Source organism: Amblyraja radiata, chromosome 20 (assembly GCF_010909765.2).
Source record: "Amblyraja radiata isolate CabotCenter1 chromosome 20, sAmbRad1.1.pri, whole genome shotgun sequence".
Lineage (NCBI taxonomy): Eukaryota > Metazoa > Chordata > Chondrichthyes > Rajiformes > Rajidae > Amblyraja > Amblyraja radiata.
In genome coordinates, this window is record NC_045975.1 from 22,586,470 (window position 1) to 22,606,910 (window position 20,441).

Sequence of the window (20,441 nt, forward strand, 5' to 3'; positions counted from 1 at the left end):
ATCGATCGCTGCCTTTAAAATATCCACTGACTTGGCCTCCACAGCAGCAAAAAATTCCACAGATTCACCACCATCTGACTAAAGAAATTTCACCTCATCTCCTTCCTAAAAGAACGTCCTAATCAATCCCTTCCCCCATCACCCGTATCCACCTATAACTTTACAGGCTTTGTCTCATCTCCACCTATCTTCTAGCTTCCCTCCACCCCCCAACTACAATCAGTCAGAGGAAGGGTCCTGACACGAAACATCACTTGTTCTCCAGAGATGCTGCCTGGCTCGTTGAGTTACTCCAGCACTTTGTGTCTTTTTTATTGGTAAAGCAGTATCTGCAGTTCCTTAATAATAATAATAATAATAATAATAATAATATCTTTTATTGTCATTGCACGTCAGTGCAACGAGATTTAGTATGCAGCTTCCAACCGATGAAAAAGAAAAGTAAAATAAATAAATAAGCTGTGTGTCGTGGCCATCCGAGGGAGACAGTCCAGGGGGGGGGTGGGGGGGCACTCAGCAGGGCCGGTTCAGAGCCGCTATAGCTCTTGGAATAAAGCTGTTTCTGAGTCTGGAGGTTCGGGCGTAGAAGGCCTTGTAACGTCTGCCGGAGGGAAGTAGTTCGAACGGACCGTTACAGGGGTGTGATGAGTCTTTATGGATGCTGACGGCCTTCCTGAGGCACCGTGTGTGGTAGATGTCCCCAAGGTATCCTTACCTGACTTTCACAGTCCAGTAGTCTAATGGAATTGTCATTCACTTGAAACAGCATCTCTTGAGTCCACACCTTGCCCTTTATGTCCAGCTGCACCAATTTCTTGATGGCGTCATCGATTGTCACGATGGACTCGCTCTTGTCCATGGCGAACGTGGCCAGATGCTGAAAGCAGCAACAACAAAAAAAGATTTAGGTGAAGAGAATTTTGTCTTCACTGCCATTCCTCACTGGAGCTCCCATGACTTACTGCGCCAGAGACGTGGGTTCGATCCTGACCACGGGTGCTGTCTGTACGGAGTTTGTACATTCTCCCTGACAGCGTGGGCTTTCCCCGTGGTGCTCAGGTTACTAAACTAAACTCAGTGGGTCAGTCATCTCAGGAGATGGAGGCACAAGGAACTGGCAGATGCTGGTTCACAAAAAAAGATCAGCATCTGCCAGCAGGTCAGGCAACCACTTTTTAAAATTAAATCAGGATCTGCTTGTCTCTATATCTCCAGGGATGCTGCCTGGCCCGCTGAGTTATTCCAACAATGTGTCTTTTTTTGAAAAACGGCAACTGCAGTTCCTTGTGTCTCCGTTTCACTGTTCCTCTGTGAAATCTCCTCAAGGTATGCCTACTTTGAGGAAGTTTGCCTCCTCTCTCCGAGGGCAATTGTGGTAGATGCTCTCTTACTGCTCCCCCTCTGTGATTCCTGCTGCTCTCCAACCTTGTCCTGATCTGGATCCTGAGATGCTGCCTGACCCGCTGAGCTTTTCTTTGTCTTTAGAGATACAGCATGTCGACCATTGTTCACACTAGTTCTATGTTTTCCCCACTTTCTCATCCACTCCCTACACACTCAGGGCACTTTACAGAGGCCTAAGTAACTCACAAACCTGCACGTCATGAGGATGTGGGTGGAAGCCGGAGCACCAGGAGGAAACCCACAGGGAGAACGTACCAACTCCACACAGGCAGCACCTGAGGGCAGATCAAATCTGGGTCTCTGGCACTGCGAGGCAGCAGCTCTACCCGCTGGGCCACTGTGCCGTTATTGAAGATTTAAATAAATGAGAATATATTCTGTACTATCAATAGCACATTGCCTGAAAAAGTAGGTGTTTAATTTGATGGGCTGAAAGGGGCCTGGTCCATCAAAGATGTCCCACCTTGATCTTCCAACTACAAGTAGAAGAATCAGTTCCATTCTTAACAGCATTACCTCCACGTGGTATTGTGAAGTCTCGTGCATGATGACATTGGAATTGGAATACTTCTTCCGTTGCTCTGTAAAAGGTAGAGAAAACAAAATCAAAAATACCAGACTGGTGATGAGGATTAGAGAGATTAAAAATGGAAAATATACACAACAAGTAAGGGAGTACAAAGATGGAGACAAAGCGCTGGAGTGACTCAACGGCTCAGGCAGCATCTCTGGAGAACATGGATAGGTGATGTTTCAGGGGTCGGAACCCTTCTTGGCACTGGGGTGACCTTACTGAGGTGCACATGATCAGAAGGGGCAGGGATAAAATGAATGCTCACAACAGTCTTTTTCCAAAGGTAGAGGTTTCTAAACTAGACAATTTACATTTAGAATGAGAGGGGAGAAATTTAAGAGCGACCTCAGGGGCAACTTTTTCTCTCAGAGTGTTGTCCATATCTGTACCAAGCTGTAGAAACAGACACAATTACAACTTTCAACAGGCATTTACACGGAATCATGGATGGGAAAGGTTTCAAGGAATGGACATAGGTCAGAGGCGTTTTTCCAGTCTTAACTCAGTTAAGTTAGCGAGTGTAGTTTCGAGATACAACATGGAAACAGGCTCTTTGGCCCATTGAGTCCACACTGACCTTTGATCACCCGTTCACACAAGTTCTATGTTATCCCACTTTCTAAACCATTCCCTGTACACTAGGGGTAGTTTACAGAGGGCCAATTAACCTACAGACCAGCACGTCTTTGGGGGGGGGGGGGGAACCTGGAGCACTCGGAGAAAACCCACGTGGTCACGGGGAGAACGTGCAAACACCATGCATGAGCACAGCGACCGAGCCCAGGGTCGAACCTAGGTCTCCGGCGCTGCGTGACAGTGGTTCTACGAGCTGTTCCACCGAATCCGCACCGATCCCCCGCACACTAATACTATCCTACACAAACTAGGGACAATTTACATTGAAACCAAGCCAACTAACCTACGAAGCTGTACTTCTTTAGAATGTGGGTGGTTTGTGCTCGCTAGAATTTAGAAGATTGAGGGGGGATCTTCTAGAAACTTACAAAATTCTTAAGGGGTTGGACAGGCTAGATACAGGAAGATTATTCCGGATGTTGGGGAAGTCCAGACAAGGGGTCACAGTTTAAGGATAAGGGGGAAATCTTTTAGGACCGAGATGAGGAAAACATTTTTCACGCAGAGAGTGGTGAATCTGTGTAATTCTCTGCCACAGAAGGTAGTTGAGGCCACAGTTCATTGGCTATATTTAAGAGGGAGTTAGATGTGGCCCTTGTGGCTAAAGGGATCAGGGGGTATGGAGAGAAGGCAGGTATAGGATACTGAGTTGGATGATCAGCCATGATCATATTGAATGGCGGTGCAGGCTCGAAGGGCCGAATGGCCTACTCCTGCACCTATTTTCTATGTTTCTATGTTTCTATGTTCCATCGTGCCTCCCTTAAATGGGGACAGTGTTTCCATTCCCCTCTGTCCCTGCCAGGCGATTGTATTAATGCAAGGGTGAGGGAGGGTTTGAATACAGCAGTGTTATGTTTACCTGCCACAACGCACTCTAGCTTTGTGAGTTGTTAGCTTTGGCCCTGCTCCCATTACATTCGGGTTGCATAGAAAGCAGCTGTGTTTACCATGTGCAGTATCACCTGCAACCTGACCCAGCGGTGGAGTACCCAGTGGTTTACAATGCAACAAAATAAAAAGACTGAGCATTACAAAAGTAGTTCAGTATAGTTTATGCCCGTCCCACTTAGGAAACCTGAACGGAAACCTCTGGAGACTTTGCGCCCCACCCAAGGTTTCCGTGCGGTTCCTGGAGGTTGCAGGTAGTGGAAGCAGGTAGGGAGACTGACAAAAACCTCCGGGAACCTTGGGTGGGGCGCAAAGTCTCCAGAGGTTTCCGTTCAGGTTTCCTAAGTGGGACAGGGGCATTAGTTTAGAGATACAGCATGGAAACAGGCTCTTTGGCCAACCGAATCTGCGCAGACCAGCGATCCCCGTACAGTAACACCATCCTACACACACTCGAGGCTATATACAATTTCACCAAAGCCAATCAACCTACAAACTTGCAAGTCTTCGTAGTGAGGGAGGAAACTGGAGCACTCAGAGAAAACCAAAGCGGTCACGGGGAGAAGGTACAATCTCCGTGCAGACAGATACCTGGAGTCAGGATCGAACCCGGGTCTCTGGTGCTATAAGGCAGCAGCTCCACCACTGCGCTACTGTGCCAGGCCTGAATTTGAGGGTGAATGCAGTCCCTCACTCTCACAAACTTTGCAGTCGCGTATCTCATATGTGGGGACATTGCAGGTGGCAGCACACCCGGAGTGCAATGGGATAGCCTCGTCCCAGGACATTGGCCATGGTGACCACCGATTCCCCCCCCCCCCCCCCTGCCAGCTTAGAACAACACAAAGTCCTGGAGGAACTCAGCAGGTCTGGCAGAACATGGTTAGTGGCGGCACAGTGATGAAATGCAGAGGGCACAAAGTGCTGGAATAACCAGGTTGGATCCTAACTATGGGTGGTGTCTGTACAGACTTTGCACGTTCTTCCTGTGACCGCACGAGTTTTCTCCCTGTTCTCAGGTTTCCTCCCACATTCCAAAGACTTGTGGGTTGGTAGATGACGTGTGGGTTTGTAAATTGTCCCTAGGGTGAAGGATAGAACTAGTGCACGGATAATCATTGGTCAGTATGGACTTAGTGGACCGAAGGGTCTGTTTCCACACTATATCTCGAAACTAAACTAAACTAAACCTGCCCCACAGAGGTGCAGCTGCTAGAGCCATTGCCCAACAGCACCGGAGATCTGGGTTCGATCCTGCCTTCGGATGCAGTCTGTGTGGGGTTCGGCCTCACCGACCATCGATCACCCGTTCACACTAGTTCTACATTATCCCACTTTCTCATCCACTCTCTACACACGAGGGGGCAATTTACAGAGGGCCAATTAACTTACAAACCCACATGTCTTTGGGATGTGGGAGGAAACTGCAGCACCCGGAGGCAACCCACGCGGTCACACGGAGAACATGTAAACTCCACATGCACACAAGGTCAGCATTGAACTCGGCTCTCTGACGGCTGTGAGGCAGCAGCCCCACCCGCTGCGCCATTGTGCCGCATCGACCAATAAAACAGTAGGTGTTAACATTCTCTGCCTGCAGACAGAGCAGTACAATGGCATTGCACAGACAATCCCCGCCTGTCTTTCCGAGGGCCATTGAACCTTGGGACACTAAGATGCCTCACATGCCACAGAATGTGAATGCTTTACATTCCAGGCTCAATACTTTTCTGTTTACTGTGCATTTAGTACCTAGTAGTAGAAAATGAATATTGCACGACTCTCTGCACTGACACCTTACGATTCAATTTCAGAGGGATGGCTTTGAAAACACACCTGACCACTGCCGGGGATAGTTGTAGCCATGGGGTTGAAATGCATCTCTTAAAGCCCTGTCCCACGGTACGAGTTCATTCCAAGAGCTCTCCCGAGTTTTAAAAAAATCAAACTCGTGGTAAGCACGGAGAATGAACATAGCGGGTACGTCTGAGCTCGGGGACGTCCCTTAGCGCTAACGGCAGGTACTCAGGAAGACTCGCTAACGGCAGGTAATTGTATTGTATGACAATAAATTGAATTGTATTGTATTGTAAGCACGGGAAGACTTATGAAGATTTTTCAACATGATGAAAAATGGCCACGAGAGCCCCGAGTACCGTCGAGTGGCCATTAACATAAATCTCCGAGCTTGAATCAGGGCAAACTCGGGAGAACTCTTGGAATGAACTCGTACCATGGGATAGGGCTTTTACGGGGCTTGGAACTAGATCCCATGACTATATGCTCAGGCTTTTCGATACACAGGCATTCATCGGTCAGAACCTCGAGGATGGAAGCTGGAGCGTTACGATACTGTTGCACAAGAAATTGATGACGCCGCATTTGGGAATATTGTGTTCAGTTTTGGTCACCCCACATGATAGGAAGGATGTCATTAAGCTGGAAAGGGTGCAGAGAAGATTTACGAGGATGTTGACTGAGCTACAGGGAGAGGTTAGGAAGGATATGACTTTATTCCTTGAAGCGCCGGAGATGAGGGGTGATCTCATAGACGTGTATAAAATCATAAGGGGAATTGATAAGTTGTATGCACAGTTTTGTACTCAGGGTAGAAACATGGAAAATAGGTGCAGGAGTAGGCCATTCGGCCCTTCGAGCCAGCACTGCCATTCAATATGATCATGGCTGATCATCTATAATCAGTACCCCGTTCCGGCTTTTCCCCCCATATCACTTGATTCCATTAGTACTAAGAGTTAAATCTAACTCTCCCTTGAAGAGAGTAGGGGAATCAAGATTCAGAAGACATTGGTTTAATGCGAGTGGGGCAAGGTCTACTATGAACCTGAGGGACAACTTTTTCATTCAGCGGGTGGTGGGTATATGGAGGCAGGTACTATAACAGCATTTAAAAGACACTTGGACTTGTTTATGGATAGGAAAGGTTTAGAGGCAAATGGACTTTATTCCTTGGAGTTCATTAGGCTGAGGTGGGGGGGGGGGGGGGGGTGTATATGAGCATGAAGGGAATAGACAGGGTGAATGCACAGACGCACGCACAACATACACACGCACGCCTGACCATTGCAGTTAGAGTGAAGAAGGGTCTCCACCTGAAATGTCACCTGTCTGTTGATCAAACCCCTCCTTGTATCCACCTATCACTTGCCAGTTTTGGGCCCACCTCCAGCTCTTTGTTTTGTACGCAGTAGTGTTAGTACCTTCCATTTTTCTTTATACCTAGCGTGTTGCCATACTGGGGTGATATCACTTCCCTGATTAGAGGGCTGTCCCCACTGGACTCTGCCACCCAATGTCCAGCAGCGGAAGGACTCTAGACTGTGGTCCTCTCCCACAGAGCCTTGGCGTTGGCTGCACCAAGTTTCAGTGCGTCCCTCAGCACGAACTCCTGCGGTCGGGAGAGACTTAGTCGGCAACGTTCCCAATGCGACATCTCGCTCTGCTGGGAGGTCAACAGGTTTCGGGCAGACCAAAGAGCGTCTTTCACCGAGGAGATGAGCTTCTAGCAGCACGTTCGTATGTTCTGCCTGTGACCGCGTGGGTTTTCTATGGATTCTCCAGTTTCCTCCCACATACCAAAGACGTGTAGGTTTGTAGGTTAATTGGCTTCTGTAAATAGTCCCTTGTGTGTAAGATTGAACGTGTAAATGAGTGATTGTTGGTCGGCATGGACTTGGTGGGCCGAAGGGCCTGTCTCCACACTTTATTTCTAAACTAAACTAACTGATGTCCGTGAGAGATGGAGTTCTTATACAAACCATATAGTTTAGTTTAGTTTAGAGATACAGCGTGAGAACTGACCCTTCGGCCCACTGAGACCGCACCGACCAGCGATCCCTGTGCGTTAGCACTATCCTGCACACTTGGGACAATTTACAATTCTCACCGAAGCCAATTAACCTACAAACCTACACGTCTTTGGAGTGTGGGAGGACCCGGCGAAAACTCACGCAGTCACAGGGAGAACGTACAAACTCCGTACAGACAGCACCCATGGTCAGGATCGAACCCCTGGTCTCTGGCGCTGTAAGGCCGCAACTCACCGTGCTGTGGTAGGATACTTATCCAAAAGAACTACGAGACATCATGGGGTTAATTCCCAGTAGAAATTAAAACTAATTCAGACCAGAATGGAATGCTTCATAACGTTTGGCTAACATTCAGATGAGTAGGAGGTACTGTTTAGTTTTGCTGCCCCACATTCTTTTCCTTTGACTTATCCAGTTTCCTAGACTCGATTGAAAGAAGAATACCTTTTCCCGCTTTAGCAGTATCTCATTACCTTCCAAGTACACTGAAGGTAGCCACAAGTGCTGCTTAGATAAACAGTGAAAAACCACAGGTGCACACAAGCAGCACCAACTTCCCTTGTGTTCGGACTATTGAGTTACTAAAGCTGATGGAAACACATTTAAGGCTGTCAGTATTTCTGTCAAGCTTCTGTAATAATGTTTGTCTCCATGTACAATAACCCAGTTGTTGTGGGGAATTGACCTGAACAAGATGAGGAATTTCTTTAACCAGAGTGCGGTGAATCTGTGGAATTCATTGCCACAGATGGCAATGAATTCCACAGATTCACCGCACTCTGGTTAAAGAAATTCCTCATCTTGTTCAGGTCAATTCCCCACAACAACTGGGTTATTGTAAATCATTGGGTTTTTTAATTTTATTTTTTTAAATGGCTTGATTGGAATCATGTATATTCTTTCCGCTGATTGGATAACGCACAACAAAAATGCTTTTCACTGTACCTTGGAACAAGTGACAATAAAATAAACTAAACTAAACGACCAGACTTCACACCACTAACTCCATCTACACTTCATGCTGCCTTGGAAAATCGACCCACATAATGAAAGACGTCCCACCCCAGTTATTCCTTCTTCTCGCCGCTTCTGTCTGGCAGAAGGTTCAGAAGCTGGAAATCGCGCACTACCAGACTCAGGAACAGCTTCTTCCCTTCTGCTATCAGGCATCTGAACGGTCCTTCCAGAAGCTAGGGTACTTTCTGATTCACCTCTATCCCAATGTGGACGTTGGACTTTGTCTCTGGAACTGATACAATACTGAGAACTATATTCTGCATTCTGTATCTTCTCCTTTGCCCTATCTATTTTTACTTGAGTTTGACTAGGTTGTAATTATGTACAGTGGTTTAGTTTAGTTTAGAGATATCGCGCGTGTAAACAAGCCCTTCGCCCACCGAGTCCACGCCAACCAATGACCACCCGTACACTGATTCTATCGGTGGGACAATTTACAGAAGCCAATTAACCTCGGAGGAATGTGAGAGGAATTGGAGCACCTGGAGACAACCTTCACAGTCACAGGGAGAACAAATAAAATCTGTACAGGCAGCACCCAAGGTCAGGATCAAGCCCGTGTCAATGGCGATGCAAGGCAGCGACTCTACTGCTACGCCACTGTGATTCCCCGAATATTATGATCTGATTGGCTAGCATGCAAAAGAAAGCATTTCACTGTACCTCGGTACACGTGACAGTAATAAACCTCAACCCTTTGCTCACTAACGACATGCTGGTAAGTTAATTGGCCACTGTGAATCGTCTTTGACGTAGCTGGATGGCAGTAGAAATTGTGTTGCGGAGTTGGGGATTGTGTGGGAGGGAAATGAAAGCAGGAATGGGACTGATTGGAACCAAAGATCTTCTGCTATAGGATCTTTGATTGGAAAGGTCTGGCATGTATGGAATGGCTGGAGGGCTTCCTGTGTCACGTGCATGTAAAAATACACCCTGACTGCAAGCAAAGATAATTACAAGTCAACTGTGGCTCAATTGGCAAAGTACTAGCTTCTAAATCAGCTGGTGTGGGCCTTACATTCCACTCTAGAGACTAGAGCTAACCAAACAACATTGAAGATTAATTACAATACTAAGAAAGTGAAGCAGCCACAGGTATGCTTGCCTTTTAGAGTAAGATGTAAAACAAAGAACCAATCTGTCGAATAAACTGGGCATAAGATAGGATTAGATAGGGTAATTGCACAGTCTTTTACCCAGAGTAAGGGAATCAAGAAACAGAGGTCATAGGTTTAAGGCGAGGGGAGAACAATTTAATAGGAACCTGAGGAACAACTTTTTTTTTTTACACAAAGGGTGATAGGCCAAAAGCATATTGGAGGAACACCTCATATTTTGCTTGGCCAGCTTACAACCCAATGTTATATATATTGATTTCTCTAATAAGCGAGGTTGGTATTCTGAAAAAAGCAAGGAATCATGGGATTTGTCAAAGGTCACTCGCGATAAACATTTAGGGCAATTGTGCTGCTGCATGAATACAGACCTGCATTTCATCCGTAGTCAGGATCGAACCCGGGTCTCCGGCACCGTTTCATCCGTAGTCAGGATCGAACCCGGGTCTCTGGCACTGTTGAATTGCCACTGGACCGTCCCCGTCCCTTTCCGAGTGTCCCATCCCTGTCCGGGGGCGACCGGAGATGTCTGGGGTGACCCTGGACTGACGGGAACCTGGCCAGAACCGTGGCGGCCCAGGCTTACAGCCAGCGCGGAGAAGCAGCGCTAATTCCAAGAAGAAGTGTCCCGTCAGCCCAGGGCTGCCCGTTAACCCGGCAGGACAGGCAGAGTTGGGCTGGAGTTAGAGCTTCTTCTCCGCGCTGGCTGTAAGCCTGGGCCGCCACTGCTCCAGGCCGGTGTCCCGTCAGTCCAGGGTCACCCCAGACATCTCCGGCCACCCCCGGACAGGGATGGGACACTCGGGAGGGGACGGTCCAGTAGCAATTCAACAGCGCTTGCAGCGCCAAAGACACGAGTTCAATCCTGACTACGGATGAAACGCAGGTCTATATACATGCAGCAGCACAGTTGCCGAGAATGTTTATCACGAGTGACCTATGACCTGGGCATGCCCAGTCGGAATACTTTACTCACTTATTTCAAGTAACCTTTGCATTCGCTCTCTCTCCGTCCCTCCCCCCACCCCAATCGTCCTGCCAGTTCCACTGTTTGCATCCATATATCCCTTCATTATCAACTCCCCAGCCAACAATGGACCATTGTGTGCTCCACCTTTCCAGGGTCATCAGTGCTGGCTCTGATTTGTTCTGTACCTTATCATACTTCTAGTTGCCCTCTCCCCTGACTCTGTCTCAAGTAGGATCTTGAACTGAAACGTTACCTATTCCTTTTCTCCAGAGGTGCTGCCTGACCCGCTGAGTTACTCCAGCATTTTGTGTCTATCTTCAGTGTAAACCAGCAACTGCAGTTCCTTCCTACACACTTTGTCCCTTGTCCCTGTCTCCAGGGACCTTAAGCGTATCTTTGTCTTTAAAATGGTAAACTTTGAAATCACTTCATTGGCAGTAAAGGGCTTTGGGGTGCTGTGAAAGTTGCTATAAAAATGCTCTTTTTATTGATCGGAAACTAGATAGTCAGTTCACAAGTTGTCAAAGGAGGCTCATATTAATCAGCATTGTCGGTCTTTGAACAGGGATCGCGTTGCTTCTTCACCATTGATATCTGTACTCCTGCCATCTTTTGTCTCTGTTCAATGTTGGGAGAAAACATTCCATCTCTCAAGGCATTGGTTTTAAGCTGAGCAAAATAGAGGAGTGCTATTTAAATACTCAATTTAGGAGCATTCAACCAATGATCAATAATTTATATGAATGCAGCTCAAATTTATTCAGAGGCCAAACTCTCTTCAGTATTTAGACTTTACTTTAGAATTTAAAGATACAGAGTGGAAACAAATCCTTCAGCCCACTGAGTCAGTGCCAATCAGTGATCACCCTATACACTAACCTACGGACAATTATACAACTTACCAAAGCTAATTGACCTACAAACCTGTACGTATTTGGAGTGTGGGAGGAAACTGGAGCACCTGGGGAAAACTCACGCACTCACAGGGAGAACGTACAAACTCAGTACAGACAGCACCCGTAGTCAGGATCTGGCGCTGTAAGGCAGCAACTTTACTGCTGCACCACCGTGCCACTCCTACATTCCAGACCGTGCACAGAAAGGCAAGAGTTCAGGGAAGAGTCGTACCTAAATGGATCAACTACTTAACTTAGAAACGTTGAAATGTCAAAGACTTGAGGGCATAGCTTTAAGGTGAGAGGGGTAAAGTTTAAAGGAGAGGCGCGGGACATGTTTTTAGCATAAAACGAGCCGGATTCCTGAAACGAGCTGCCAGGGGTGGTGGTGGAGGCAGATACGATAGTGGCATTCAAAGCACTTTTAGATTGGCAAATGGATATGCAGGGAATGGAGGGACATGGATCATGTGCAGGCATGTAAGATCAGTTTAACTTGGCATCATGTTCTGCATGGACTTTGTGGGTCCCGACCCAAAATGTCACCTAGCCATGCTCTCCAGAGATGCGGCCTGGTCCACTGAGTTACTCCAGCAATTTGTGTCTTTTTTGGTAAACCAGCATCTGCAGTTCCTTGTATCTACCTTTTACTGTCCCATGTTCTACTGGCTATGTTCTACATGCTACGATTTACATGCTGTGTCTAAATGGCTCAATTACTTTGGAGCTTAGGAGGATGAGGGGTGATCTTAGAGGTATACAAAGTTATCAGAGGACTAAACCAGATAAATGCACAGAGACTTTTGCCGAGAGTACAGGAATCGAGAACCAGAGGACATAGGTTTGAGGTGAGGGGGCAAAACATTTAGTAGGAACCTGTGGGGTAACGTATTTACACTAAGGGTGGTGGTTGTATGGAATGAACTGCTGGAAGAGATAGTTGAGCAGGTGTTATCACAATGTTTAAGAAACATTGGCACAGATACATGGATAGGACAGGTTTATAGGGATATATGGGCCAAACTCAGGCAGGTAGGATTAGCACTGATGGAACATGTTGGGTTGGCATGAAAAGTTTGGGCCGAAGGGACTGTTGCTATGCTGTATGACTCGACCTTCTCTGGCCGTGCGTTCCATATCCCCACTACCCTCTGTGTGAAAAAGCTTCCCCTCAGGTTCCTATTAAATCTTTCCCATCTCACCTTGAAACACATTATGTTTAAGTAACAAAATGTCCCAAAAAAAGCAAAAGTAAATTCACGTTATCAATGGAAAATTGAACGGACTTTCTGCCAAGCTTATCAAATAGGACATCACATCAGAAAATTCACGGCAAAGCATTAAAAATTCACTGTTAGTGAAGCAGTGTGACACTCAGGATTAGGCAAAGCTAAATCTTTTATTCAGTTTACTTTGATATGAGAGTCAGAAGTCAAAACATGGTTTATTTAAGACCTGTCATTATTAATGTGAGCAATTTTCATTCTAAGTTGATTTCACCCTTAGATGTCAGGGTAAGGGGGCAATAAAACCAAAATCTTTCAGAATTATTTATGGCTTTACTGGTAACCTTTACATTGTGTAGAAAAAAATGTATCAGGCGAGCAGCAGATTATAGTGTACCAAGTTGGCTCAGACATGAAAACATTTGGTCTCTTATCTACTGATTACTAGTCAAATAATACCAGTCCAATGTAGGCCACAGGGCAAAAGTGTTTCAGAAATATGTAACTGGAATTCAAACCTATTAATTTTAATTATGTGACACATGAAATTGGAGACGCTGCAATCTTGAGAGAAAAAACAATTTGCTGGAGAAACGCAGTGGGTCTGGTGACTTTCTGGGTTGGGACCCTTCTTCAGACTTTAACTACAAGCCAGTCGTGGAACGCAAAACAGCACCCATGTGCATGACAACCTGTCCTTTTGAGTAAGGGTCTGAAGAAAGGTCCCGTGCCAAAATGTCACCTATCCATTGTCTCCAGAAATGTTGCCCGACCTGCTTAGTTACTCCAGCACTTTGTGTCTATCTTTCCTAACATCACTGCGCAGTTTAGTTCAGGGACACAGCATGAAAACAGGCCCTTCGACCCTTTGACCCGCTGAGTCCATGCCAATCATCCGTCACCCGTTCGCACTAGTTGAATGCTATCCCAATTTCACACGCACTCCCTGCACACTCACTCGGGGCAATTTTACAGATGCCAATAAACTGACAAAAAAATATATACATTCTCAATGATCAAAGTGCAACCATTAGTCATGAATCTGTGCACGCCCAACTATATGCTTCTATTCAGACCTTATATGTAATATGGGTGAGGCCACATTTGTACCACATCAAAACTGGATCACCCTGCTATAGGAAGGATGTCATTAAGCTGGAACGAGTGTAGGGACGATTTATGAGGATGTTGTCGCGACAACTGGTGGTGACTTTGGTTAGTCAAACCCTCGGATTGGCTGCACCGATCACGTGGACGCAGGGGGCGACTTTCGCGCGCTTTTTACCGAGTTGTTTCAGTCTCGACTCGCCAAAATGTTGCCAAGACTGGAGGGGCCTGAGCTGTAAGGAGCGTTTGGCAGGCAAGGACTTTATTCCTTGTAGTACAGGAGGCTGAGGAGTGATTCTATAGAGGGGAATATGTAGGATGAATGCACAGAGATTTTTACCCAGGGCAGTGGAATTAAAAACCAGAGGAAGTAAGTTTAAGGTAAGAGCAGCCCATTTTAGTAGGAACCTGAGGGGCAACCTTTTCACATAGTTCCTGGACTCAGCACACTGATGTAATTACAAAGAAAGCCTATCAATGCCTCTCCTTCCTGAGAAGATTAGGGAGGTTCGGTATGTCAGAGAAGACTCTTGAATTACAGGTGTACAGTGGAGCAAATGGTTGCTCCTTGGCCTGGTTTGGCAACTCGAACAATCAGGAGTGGAGAAGACGGCAAAAGTGGAGAACACTACCCAGTCCATTCTGGGTTCAGACCTCCCCAACATTAAAAAGGGATTTACAGGAGTCACTGCCTCAAAAAGGCAGCCAGCATCAGAGACCCACAACACCCTGGCCATGCACTCATTTCATTCCTGCCATCAGGAAGAAGATATACGAGTCTGAAAACTGTGACAACCAGGTTCAGGAACAGCTTCTTCCTTATAGCCATCAGGCAATAAAACACGTAATTATTTTATTATGTTACAGCCTTATTTTAAAATGGATTAAATTCTTTTTTTTTTAAATCAATCTACACACAATACCCTAGAATGAAGAAACGAAAACAGTTGTTTAGAAATGTTTGCAAAGGTGGTGGGTATATGGAATAAACTGCCAGAGAATGTAGTTGAGGCAGGTACTATAAAAGACACATGGACCAACCAGTACATGGATAGGAAAGGTTTCAAGAGGTATACAGATATGGACTGCAGATGCTGGAATCTTGAGAAAAAAGCGTTGGAGGAACTCAGCAGGTCAGGCAGCATCTGCGGAGGGAATGGATAGATGCGATTTTTCTTCACAGATTCTGCCTGACCTGCTGAGTCGCTCCAGTAGTGACTTCAGCCAAGACGTTGGATAATTTTAAAGCGGAGAGTGATAGGTTCTTGATTAGTAAGGGCATCAAAGGTTATGGGGAGAAGGTAAGATAATGTGGTTGAGAGGGAAATATAGATCAGCCATGATCGAATGATGGAGCAAACTCGATAGGCTTAATGGTCCGATTCTGCTCCTCTGTCTTATGGTCTTTTGGTGTTACTTTATTGTTTGTATTTAAAGGAAAGATTTGGAGTGATATTGGCTAAGCTCATGCAAATGGGACGAGCTTAGATGGGGCATTTTAGCCGGCATGGACAAGTTAGGCCAAAGGACCCGTTTCCATGATATGAATCCATAGTGATTGTCTTAATCAAATGTAAAATTTGATTTTCTTGGTTCATTCTTAATTGGATTTTTCACATCCGTTGTTCCCTGAAGTGAACCCCAATCTCAATTAGGGAATAAAGTTATTTGTGCAGAAAAGTGGAACTGCAGTTGTTGGTTAACAAAAAGACACAAAGTGCTGGAGTAGCTCAGCAGGTCAGGCACATCCCTGGAGAACATGGATAGGTGACATTTTTGGTCATGACCCTTCTTCAGCACAAAAACCTGGCTCCCAATGCTAGTAAAACCAAGAAACTGACTATGGACTTTGGAAAAGGAAGGATGAGCCTGTCTACATCAACGGGAGGATGGTCAAAATCTTCAAATTCCTGGGCATGCATATCTCTGAAGATCTTTCCTGGACTCAGCACACTGATGTAATTACAAAGAAAGCCTATCAATGCCTCTCCTTCCGGAAAAGATTAGGGAGATTCGGTATGTCAGAGAAGACTCTTAAACTACAGTGGAGCAAATGGTTGCACCTTGGCCTGGTTTGTCAACTCGATCAACCAGGAGTGGAGAAGACTGCAAAAGTGGTGAACACTACCCAGTCCATTCATGGTTCAGGCCTCCCCAACATTAAAAAGGGATTTACAGGAGTCACTGCCTCAAAAAGGCAGCCAGCATCAGAGACCCACAGCAACCTGGCCATGCACTCATTTCACTCCTGCCATCAGGAAGAAGATATACGAGTCTGAAAACTGTGACAACCAGGTTCAGGAACAGCTTCTTCCTTATATAGCCATCAGGCAATAAAACACCAGGCAATAAAACACGTAATCATTTTATTATGTTACAGCCTTATTTTAAAATGGATTAAATTCATTTTTTTAAAATCAATCTACACACAATACCCCAGAATGAAGAAACGAAACAGGTGTTTAGAAATTTTTGCAAAGTAATTCTAAAGAAATAACTGAAATTTTACATTTACATAAGTATTCAGACCCTTTGCTTTAACACTCAAAATTGAGCATAGGTTCATACCGTTTCTATTGATTATCCTCGAGATGTTAATACAACTTGGAGTCCAACAGTCGTAAATTAAATTGATTGGACATGATTTGGAAAGGCACACACCTGCCTATATAAGGTCCCACAGTTGACAGTGCATGTCAGAGGAAAAACCAAGCCATGAAGACGACAGAATTGTCCGTAGACCTCCGAGACAGGATTGTGGTGAGACACTGATTTGGGGAAGGGTATAAAACAATTTCTACAGCACAGTGCACAGTGGCCTCCATCATTCTTAAATGGAAGAACTTTGGAATCACCAGGACTCTTCATTGAGCTGGCCGCCCGGCCAAACTGAGCAGGGGGAGAAGGACCTTGGTCAGGGAGGTGACCAAGAACCCTATGGTCACTCTGACAGAGCTCCAGAATTCCTCTGTGGAGATGGGAGAACCTTCCAGAAGGAATGTGCGGGGATTGCTGGTCGCCGTGGACTCGGTGGGCCAAAGGGCCTGTTTCTGCACTATATCTCTAAACTAAACTAATATCAGCAGCCTCAACCAATCGTGGAATCCTTCCATGCAGCAGCTCTTCACAGTTCAAAGATTAAATTTCAATAGCTTTGCACCAGGGTGGTAAAGAATTCACTGTTACTAGGTTACTAATATCTTCTCGTTTAGACTATTCTTGACTCTTCATTTAAGAACCTGTTTTGATCTTTTCTGGGTTTTAGCAAGGGAATGCATAATCAGAATTTTTTAATTAGCCTGAAAAAAAACTTGAATGCATCCCAACGCTGACTGCATATGTAGGGCACCAGCAGAGCAACAGATGAAGGAGCGAGTGAGGCTGGCTAGCTCTGCTCGCTGTCTCCTGCGGTCGGCTATTTGGTGTATTTGATACTCAGCAAGGAGGTCATCCCATATGATGACTTGGCACAGTTGCTAACTCATCCTGAACCACCTTTGCTCTTGCGAGGGCACTTCCTTCAACAATACCCCTTGAACCAGAACTCTGTAAAATTGCCCCTGGTGCCTTGGGAGAACGGGATGAGAATTTGGGATTACTTAGAACTTGTGTGAACGGGTGATTGATGGTTGGCATGGACTTGGTGGGCTGAAGGGCATGTTTCCGTGCTGTATCTTTCAATCAATTCTTTTGACTGACAAGATTCTGTCACGTTTAGATTGGTTTAGTGATACAGTGCAGAAACAAGCCATTCGCCCACCGAGTCCGTGCCGACCAGTGATCCCAGCACTATCCTACAAACTAGGAACAATTTAAAATTATACCAAGCCAATTAGCCTACAAACCTGCATGTCTTTGGAATGTGGGAGGAAATCGGTGCTCCGTGGAAAAATACAGACACACCCATAATCAGGATCTGGCGCTGTAAGGCAGCAACTCTACCTCGTGCCACCGTGCTAAATGTTGAAAAAATGTAATCAAAAGTTTATGAAACTAAATCTTCCACATCCACTTTGAAATGATGTGACCAGCCTTTCATTTTAAGTGGATCATCAACACTGCAAGAAATTTGTTCCCCCTTGGAAAGAAATACTTATGTGCAAGTTCTGCTGCCACAATGTCAATTGTAATTGGATGGAGCCGTCAAAACTCTGAATCATGCTTATTAAAGCTTCATTATAGATTCAATACCACAGGAAAATGACAAGACACATTAAACATGCGCAAATTCTTTTGATCTTGTCTTCAACATAGAGATAACTAAGAATTAGAGAGATTGTGTTTAATCTCCTCATGTCATGTTGTTCTTTCTTAGTTCGTTAGTTTAGTTTACTATTGTCACGTGTATCTAGGTACAGTGAAAGGTGTTTTTTTTGCGTGCAATCCAGACAATGGAAAGACTATACATGATTACAATCAAGCTATCCACAGTGGACAGACACAGGATAAAGGGAATAATGTTTAGTGCAAGATAAAGTTCAGTAAAGTCTGATTAAATGTAGTCAGAGGGTCTACAATGAGGTAGATGGTAGGTCAGGACCGCTCTCTAGTTGGTGATGGGAGGTTCAGATGCCTGATAACAACTTGCTAAAGCACTGTTCCTCTATTGGTAACAGTTGGGTAAAGACTTGAAATTATAGTCTTAGAGAGATACAGAAACTCTCCTACGCACTAGGGGTGAGGTACAAAGGGGTGCACTCCACCAGAGTCAAAAACAGCCTCTTCCCCTCTGTTACCAGGCTTCTGAACGGTCCTTACATAAGCGAGGATACTGTCCGATTCACCTCTACCCCATTGCGGACATTGGACTTGGTCTGTGGAAGTGAAGCTCTACGATGCAGAAAACTATATTCTGCACTCTGCATCTTCCCCTTTGGGAGAACTGATAGAAGTATTTAAAATGATGCGAGGCCTAGATAGGGTAGACAGTCAGAACCTTTATCTCAAGGTGGAAACGTCAATGTCTGGAGGGCACAGTTTTCAGGTTAAAAGAGCAAAGTTTAAAAGAGATACGCTTGGCTTGGGTACTTTTTTACCCAGAGAGCAGTTGGTGCCTGGAATGCATGACAAGGAGTGGTGGTGGAGGCAGATACGATAGTGATGTTCAAGTGGCTTTTAATAGGCAAGGAATGGAGGGATATGGCTCATGTGCAGGCAGAGGAGATTCGTTTAAGTTGGTATCAGGTTTGGCACGGATATTGTGGGCCGAAGGGCCTGTTCCTGTGCTGTACTGTGTTCTATAAGTGATATCTAGCAATACAAAACACTGAACTAAAGGTGTGAGCAGGGTAGATGGGCAAAATAACTTGGTTTACAGGCCTAGTTTTATAGAGCAAAACTTAAAGGAAGAAAGAAATGAGGAGGACAGCTTAAGGGAGGATTTCCATAGCTACCCGAAGGATGGGACAAGTAAACATAAAGATGATTAAATGGACAAAACCAGAATAGACCCCAAAATTAAGAGATGAAATTAAGATATGCGAGGACGTATTGCAGGTGTAATTCAGCAGGTCAGGCAGCATCTCTGGGAAAACATGGATAGGTGATGTGTAGAAAGGAACTGTAGATGCTGGTTGATACTGAAGATAGGCACAAAATGCCGGAGTAACTCAGTGGGTCAGGCAGCATCTCTAGAGAAAAGGAGTAGGTGACATTTCTAGTCGGAACCTTCTTCAGGCTGAATCCTTTTTCAGGTGAAGAAGAGTTCAGACCCGAAATGTCACCTATTCCTTTTCTCTAAGGATGCTGCCTGACCCTCTGAATTACTCCAGCGTTTTGTGTCTATCTTATGGATAGGTGATGTTTCGTGTCGGGGCCCTTCTTCAGACTTATGATATCACTTATGTGTTCATTTTAAAGGAATGAGGAAACTACATAACTAGTTTTCTAAAAATGTCTTGAAATGACTAAAAAATGATAATGAATTACTCATGATCATTTTTAGCCATATAAACATATTATTTTTAGCAAACTATTAATTTTAAAAAGCCATGAATGTTGGCTAGGATAATTCGATCAAGTCTTCATCTTAAGTCAGAGATCAAATACAAATCCTCTCTCCACCATTCATCTCATTGAACATTGACTCCTGTATATTGATTTTGTGGTTGAAGTTTTGTTGTAAATGAAAAAGACAAATCAAACAGCTCCTAAAGAGGGGGAATCACCTGTTAGGTCTATGGCAAAAATAAACCTCGTATTTGCTCTGTGGTCCATGAATGCCATTTAATTAAACATGACAACAAATGGAAACGGATATGAAAACTGTTGCCCCAACTACTAAATAAACACAGCATTAATGAAGAGAGGGGGTTGTCAGGTCAATCCACATGTCCAAGGGAGGCGACGGCTGGAGGCCCTGCAGAAGCCTGGGGCTTGCCTGGATCGGGCACCGTTCATAAACACTAGAAGGCGGACTGGACTTTGCAAATGGCGCCAAAACATGGCAGCTCTTGCATGTGGGCTCAGTGGACTATTTCAGAACACTTTTCTAATCGGGGATTGTGCTTAGGTATGGGAATACTCCACTGTTTGTAAGAAAAGGATTTCTCTGTGCATTTGCACAAGTGACAATGAAGCACCATGAAACCAAAGAGCACAAAACAATGTCAGTCATAGCATTCACATTTTGAAAAGTGGATCCAAGTTAAGCATGTGTAAGAAGGAGCTGCAGATATTGGTTTATACCAAAGATAGATACAAAAAGCTGTAGTAACTCAGCAGGTCAGGCAGCATCTCTGGAGAAAAGCAATATACTGAAGCAAGATCCTGACCC

At 45.2% G+C, this 20,441-nt stretch overlaps 1 protein-coding gene and 1 pseudogene across 3 annotated transcripts in view; both read right to left on the bottom strand.

The window, feature by feature from the left end:
• The window catches only part of eps8l2 (EPS8 like 2), a 104,224-nt gene that overhangs the window by 37,082 nt on the left and 46,701 nt on the right, over positions 1-20,441 (bottom strand). For all 3 annotated transcript variants that reach the window (XM_033039036.1, XM_033039035.1, XM_033039037.1), the window contains exons 3-4: positions 1,921-1,985; positions 716-877 (exon numbers count right to left, since the gene is read on the bottom strand). In XM_033039036.1, coding sequence (XP_032894927.1) covers positions 716-877; positions 1,921-1,985 — 227 coding nt within the window. The remainder of the gene's footprint in view (positions 1-715; positions 878-1,920; positions 1,986-20,441) is intronic.
• Positions 4,177-4,324, bottom strand: LOC116984886 (annotated as a pseudogene).